General features: G+C 41.6%; 1 protein-coding gene across 1 annotated transcript; it reads right to left on the reverse strand.

The window, feature by feature from the left end:
- Positions 1-3,058: 3,058 nt before the first annotated feature.
- Positions 3,059-6,031, reverse strand: LOC144709189 (putative plastid-lipid-associated protein 2, chloroplastic). Its single transcript, XM_078582635.1, has 3 exons — positions 5,442-6,031; positions 4,588-4,786; positions 3,059-3,501 (listed from the first exon to the last, which is right to left on the reverse strand). The coding sequence occupies exons 1-3, from the start codon at positions 5,885-5,887 to the stop codon at positions 3,190-3,192; spliced, it is 957 nt and encodes a 318-aa protein (XP_078438761.1). The 5' UTR covers positions 5,888-6,031; the 3' UTR covers positions 3,059-3,189.
- Positions 6,032-7,008: the final 977 nt, after the last annotated feature.

Raw genomic sequence — 7,008 nt, forward strand, 5'->3', positions numbered from 1 at the left:
GTCTTATTTCAAGTGCATCAAGAAGTTCACAAAGATGGATTAAGTGGTCTAGATGGGATCGTCTACCCTTGGTAAAAGAGGAGACATCTCAAAGAAGGTGATGCAATTAAATCATTGGCCAAGGCAATGAAATATGGGAGAAGAAAGCTCAAATGATTTCCAAACGCATCAATACTAACTTGGATGACTGATTAGGGTTTGACAAATGACCATAGTCTAAGTCATCCTATGAGCATCAAAATGGATGAGGGATTATACATACATAGTAAGCAATGATGAACAGGTTCCGTGAGTGAATCGATAAACGCTTTTTTGTATCCTCTAGAGCACAAGGTGTAGCTTGGCATCCCACGTGTTGGACACTCGATCTATCAATTGAGTTAAATTGATCTGACGTTAATTAATCTATATGAGTATACAGTTAATTATTTTAAAAGGCCAATAAAGGTTATTGGACCTTTGGAGTCATTAACAAAACCCATACGTGGACCTTAAGGGTCACACGCAAATGGTCTTTTGGAGGTTAGAAGATATACTTATGTTTTAAGGGCTTTAATGAAACATACTACTTAGTGTAAATAAGGGAAGTCCTTGAACAAAATTCACCCGAATCAGAATTGTTCAGGAGTCGTCCTCTTCTTCTCCCTTCTCCTCATGGCTCCTCTCCATTCCCCTTGCGATCAGGATGGCATAATGATGACGAAGGGTGAAAGGAGCTTGTCGAGACGAAGGAGGAGATTCAATGTACCATGGACTGCGTGTGTACATCTAGAGGTTGCACACATGAGCAGCTCGGCTCGTCTCGCTCTAGGATTCAAGAAATCACAGATAAAATTCGTGCACAGGTTCTTCATTTCATATATTTGTTGATGGAATTAAAATTTATTAAAATATTCTATTATGTATACTTCTATAATGTTCAACCAGATTGAGGCCTTTAAAATCCAACATGTCCTCCTTCGTGAGTAATGATGAAGGCCTAGATACCATTGTCTCCCTTGTAACTGACAACAAGCATGAATTTCCCTGGTCGGAAGAGCCCAAGTAGTATAGTCCATTCTTGAGTCTAGCTAGTCCATGGCTCACTCCCTTGAACTTTTCAGACCATGAGGCATTAACTTCGTCAATTATCAGTTTATATGCTGTGTTTTAAGCTATTGTTTTGAGATATATTAAACTAACCCATAACTTGGGAACATGTAAGCATGATCTAGAGTCCCAATCAGGTAAAGATCTATAATGCCTACGCCAGAAATAGTAAGCAATGTAAAGTTTGAACTTTCTTAGGAGTGTGGCACTGATAATATTGTATAAAATCCGATTTTAAATAGGTCATATGATCCGTTTCTCTGAGTCTAAGACCCAACTATCAGATCTGTGAGACAAATTACTAACAGTGGAGATGCATAGTTGTTTGCCTGAGGTAGCCAAAGAGTTTGATCCAACAAGTCCCATAGCTTTTAGCTTGCTCTTGATTTTTTGAAGGTCATTCTTGGATCAGCATCTTAAGGTGGATCATTGGTCAAGTGAAGGAGTTGACTTCAAGCTAGAAGTGCTCCATGTATGTATGTAATCCACTGGTACAGATTTTGACCAATGAAGATTTTTCTTGGTATGGTTTGAGGAAACTGTGCGTACCATGTTTCTCCTAAATGAGTGAAAGAAACACCCAATTCTTATCTGGCCATAACATAAATGCAAGATAAAGCATAAATCATACCACAACAACTATATGGCAAAGAAGAACTATCACCACAAGGGAACGCGTGCAAGTAAGACCACATAAGGAAATAGAATGATTTCACATGGATGTAAACAGAACAAAAAAGGATGCACTGCCTCCTAGTCAATCAGGAGAGCAAACTCTCATGTTAGGGTAAGAGTGAGGTCCAGTGTCCCTTAAGTTGTCATGGTAAAATAATGGTATTGAAGTATCAATGAAGTCAATCTTCCTATCAGTGGGAAGATCAATCTCATCACATAAGCGGTGGCAGGACTTTTCTGTCTCCTCTTTGTACACAGTGGGTCGGCAGAGAGTTCTCAAGCTGGATATCATGATCAGCTTGAAGTAGCTACACCTTATCCCTCAGAAGTTATCCTTCTAGAGTTCTGATACCATGTCATGAGGACCACTCCAGAGAGGGTGGAACAAGAGTAGAGAGGGAGGTGTGAGGGAAGAACCCAATAAAGAGAAAATCAATGACTTCACTCCTTTGTTTAGGGTTTAATAATATATAGAAGTAGGTATTAGACCAAAAGCTACATAGAGCCCAAAATGTGTCCAACTGTTAGTCCAATGACTAGTACATCAAATCATGTGTCATTGACCTAGCACATTTAACACCATTGATGTGGCCCATTTAGCAATATTACCATAATGTTGTTCTACTTAAGTGACAGTATCAACGCAGAAAAATATTATTTGATCTGACATGGATTCTTAGGACGGCCAACTAATTCCAATATATAACCTTCAAATTAATGCAGATACTCTTAAAAGAGGTGTTAAAATTTTAGAGATATTTCTTTATCGAATTACATAAAAGTGTTGGGCTTCACTATGGAGAAAATTAGAGAAAGCAGATTACATATCTATTTCCAGATGTTAAATTTTGAAAGTTTTGTTGGTTATAGATAACATTCAAACCTTTGTTCAAATTAACATTCATATGGCCATAAAATTTGTAATGCTTTGGAACTCTGTGTCTTTTAAGCCATAAAGCTAACATTTTTGTAAAATGATGGATAAGTATTATCTATCTATGCTCCTTTCCACTGTTCCCCTCGTGCAAGTTCAGAAAAGAATGATGACAATCTTCCTCCCAAGCAAAATGTCCGTTCACCATCTTATTCTAAGCCATCAGATAACAGTTTAAGAGTACACCTTTCTAAGTGCAACAAAGCAGCGAAGGTAATCCATCTAAATCTGACACATTTTAGCAATTAGAGATATCATTTGGACCCGTCCTCTGCTAACTTAATCTTTCTTAATTCCATCCAAATCAGATTATTCATGGAGACATAAAGAGACGAAATTGGATGGGGGCCATACAACCAGTTAGCTCACTACAGGTATAATATACATTTTTTCCTCAGATACATGGAGTTTAAGTACCTCCATACACATGAAGTACCATATATATATGAACAGTAGTTACAAAGGAAGGGCTTTTATTTACTAGGCCAGCACTAGTTCAAAAGAGAGCTTCCTTCCTTGATAAGCACAAAGACACTGCTGCCATCACCCCTTGAGATCCTCAGTTCATCATCCAAGTAAGTTGTCAGCAGCCATGACTCGGCGTTGGTGTTTGTTATTGGGATCTTCAGCGGGGGGCGACCCGAGATGGTCCTTGCAACAGATGATGCTGCATCCTGAACTGAAGTAATGATCCCCTTAAAAGGAGAAAGATCCACACTCTGCCCAAAGAACTCCACTTTCTCCGGGATGACAATGGAGTCGGTCAGCTGTGGAGTGCCGATAATTCCCTCATGGAACTTGATCTGAAAATCCAGATCCAAAGATCAGCAAAAATTATGAGGAACCTGAAAATTTTGCACAGTAATGGCGGCCTTTGCTTTCAAGATCATAAGTTAATGTTCCTAGAGCTAGGCCGGTTTGTCATCTTCATCATCATAAATGAGTTTCCTCACCGTCATCGTCATCATCATCTACATGTTTATTGGACCGATTATGAGGATGATGATGATGAATTTGTCTACTACAAATGAATGATGATGAGAACACTTGGCAACTGGATGACGATGACGAAGACAGCAGTATGATCAAATACTCTATCTTTGCTAGGAAACCAGAGGATGACAATGACGACGATGACCGTTGGAACCAGATGACAATGATTCATCATCAATTGACGGATGAATGGCATCTCTTGCGAAATCAAAAATCCATGATGATGATGATAATGATTCTTCGTCGTCGTCATTCTTGATGATGAACCCCACATTGAGTAGCTAGGTTCTACGCCAAAGTTCCAATTGGAAGCTGTTTTAGCCAACAATTCGATAGAGACCTTGATCATGGTGTCTATAGAGAACAGTTCTTGAACGGCAAAATAGAAAATGGAAAGGTGAGAAAAAAAACAGTGGGAGCTACAGGCCCAGATCGGTGCATGAACCATATTCAACCGTTTTCCACTGTCTATCCTGCTTCCTTACTCCTTGCAGAATAGGCAAACTATCTTCAAAATTCTTGCCTACTTCCAAAGGCAGGGGAAACAGCTATACCAAGGGAAAATTATCCTATACACCAGGGGGAAACAACCCCTCACAGAGGTTGTGGTTTGTAAACACAAACAGCGCCTAAAACCGGAGTTTTAGGCTTTGATGATACAAAAATCGTTTGGGGTCAAAAACGTCGGTTTTAAGGTGGGTTTCGCTATTGCGCGTGTTACACATGCGATCGCGAGTAAATGCCTTGCCCTATCACGCACTTGCCATTCCTGTACTTGGAACCCTGTCTCGCTCCCCTTTAAAACCACAAAGTAACTTTGACATCGCCTCAAGTATACGCTCGCATCCAAACTGTTACTTTGAATACGGTATTGCTGAGCAAAGTGTGTTTCTAACCTGAACGCGCTTGGGGCTGCGGACCTCGAACTTGGCGTTGGTTGAGACGGAGGTGGTGGCTAGAGGACCAGCAAATCTCACAGAATTCTGTACTGTGAAGGACTCCGAATCGATAGTCTGAGAAATTTCCTCCACCTTCACCAGCTGAGGAACCCTGTTCGATGCCAGCAGTGGGAACAGACCCACAAAGGACGTGTACCTGTTCATAATCCATGGGATGAGATTGATTCAATCTGTTAATTGTTTGATTCTCAGGAGTAAGTTGAATAATAAAGGAGCAATATGTTTCTTATTCCTTCGTGTTGTTTCAGCTCTCAACATGAAATCAGACTATAAGATCCAGGATCAGATTGATTCAACTTCTTTCAGCGCCTTTCTAATCTTCCAAACCGGGAAACGCTTCTTTCACGGGAGTTAATCCTAAAAGAAATTGTATCGGATTCATCTTCATTCTCAAGCTGAAATCGAAAATAAAGAAAATGACGCTTCTTCATATAGCTGTTTCATCCCTCACCGATCCCAGATTTGTTAAATTACCACCGATGAAATCAAATAAAACACAGCAATAAGAATCATCATCATCATCAGGTCATTTATCTGCAGTCGAACACTGAACAGTTGAATTTTCACGAAGAAATCGAGTATAAAAAAAAAACAGAACGATAAGATTCATAGCATTCATACAAATCGTCCATCAACCCCGATCAAATATCTTCACCATCAGGATGAAATTGAAAAAAACGGCAATAGTATCTTCACTATCCGATCAAATATCCGCCGAAGAACACCGAATCACTGAATTTTTCAGGATGATTTCGATTTCGAAATTGAAAACAGAGACAGGAAAAACTTACGCGAGGACCCATTTGCCGTTAAGCAGAGATAGGGCTTCAGTCGGGGCAGGGGTAGGGTTCTGCGCCTCAAGCTGCGTGATGAGCTCCACGATATCCGCCCGCGTCTCGCTCGAAGCCCTTAAACCCCTCTCAGTGCCATAGAGCAAATCCTTGAGCTGCCCCTTGAGCAATCCAACAGTCCGACTCTCCGACGGAACGGGGGGCTCCGCCACCGCCACCGGCGTCCCGTCGGGGGCGTCCTTTCCCCACTCGTCGTCATCCGTCACCGCACGGGCTCTGAAGCTCGCCGCTCGGCCTCCGCCCTTGGCAATGGCGACGGTGGCAGATCCGCAAGAGAGTTTCAGCGAAGGAGAGCTTCCAATTGGGGAAATCATGGCGGAACGCGCGTCCGAGGCGATCGGGAGGGGCTTCAAGAGGAAAGGGTGGAAGGGAGACGCTCCCGCCATGGCTCGAAGCTTCCTCTTCTCAGTCTTGCTCTTCTGGGCGCGGCGACGCGGCCTATATATAGGAGGGATTCTTCTTCCCCTTTCGCGGAAAGATGAGATTTTTATCAAGCTTGTCGCCGATCTTTTCCTCTCCTACGCGACGACGAAGAAGAAGAAGAAGAAGAAGAATCGGTCGGCTTCCAGAAACTACTTCGGCCTTCTCCCCGCCGTTGTATTCAACGGCTCTTATTGCTCTACGTGGCATGAGTTCTGCCAGGATTCCAAATTCGTCATCCGTCACCCGTAGCGACGGATGACGGATGACGAAAATTTTAAATATATTAATTAGAAAACTTAAAAATTTGTGTAAATTTCAGTTCAGGCCAACTCCTTGCAAAACGGACGAGAGGCCCAGGAAGAGGAAGAGAGGCGAGAGAGACGGAGAGAGGGAGAGAGGCAGGAGACAGAAAGAGGAAGAGAGGCGAGAGACGGAATGGGAAAAGGGCTGGAAGAGGAGGAGGGGAGGGAAGGACGTCTGTTCAGTCACCGGAACGTCCGTTCTGTTCCATATTTTTTAATGGACGAATGACGGTATTGTGATGATGATGAATCAGTGACGAATGACGAAAATGACGAAAAAAATTTTGCCAGACGGATAACAGAACGGAAGTCTGTTCCATTCCGTCCGTTCGAAAAGGTCATCCATTTTCGTCCAACAGCTCTATTTGTGACAGAAAATCAAGTCTGGAAGTAACCATGAGATCCAATATGCCAGTGGCAACAATTAAGGTCAAATGTATGAATACATTTTATATACATCTTGAAGCTCCCTTGTATGAATCTCCTACATTAATTTACAATTCCAGTGTAGTTATTTTATAAAATTCGCATGGGGTAGGGGATAATAGGGCCTAGATTTAAGACAAAAATTTTGAAGATTTTGGAGGTCAAATGGCTTTGGTTGGAAAGTGTTCTGTCCTTCCTCGTTGCAACCCTAGTTACATAGGTTGTCTATTTTGTTCCAAGTACCAGTAATAAGGTTGGTTTTTCCATTGAGAATCATGATCTTGCAATTAATGATTGTATTTCAATGGTCTTTATGTGCTTATTTTCATTTAAACGATCATAAATGCATGTTATTA

Source organism: Wolffia australiana, chromosome 11 (genome assembly GCF_029677425.1).
Source record: "Wolffia australiana isolate 7733 chromosome 11, ASM2967742v1".
In the NCBI taxonomy this organism is placed as follows: domain Eukaryota; kingdom Viridiplantae; phylum Streptophyta; class Magnoliopsida; order Alismatales; family Araceae; genus Wolffia; species Wolffia australiana.

Bases quoted from the DNA above. Each gene is read 5' to 3' on its own strand.
- LOC144709189 (XM_078582635.1), bottom strand. From the start codon at position 5,887: ATGGCGGGAGCGTCTCCCTTCCACCCTTTCCTCTTGAAGCCCCTCCCG. The intron at 4,787-5,441 runs GTAAGTTTTTCC...GATTATGAACAG, and splicing joins AACGGCAAATGGGTCCTCGC to GTACACGTCCTTTGTGGGTC. The intron at 3,502-4,587 runs GTTAGAAACACA...CTGGATTTTCAG, and splicing joins GCAGCCCCAAGCGCGTTCAG to ATCAAGTTCCATGAGGGAAT.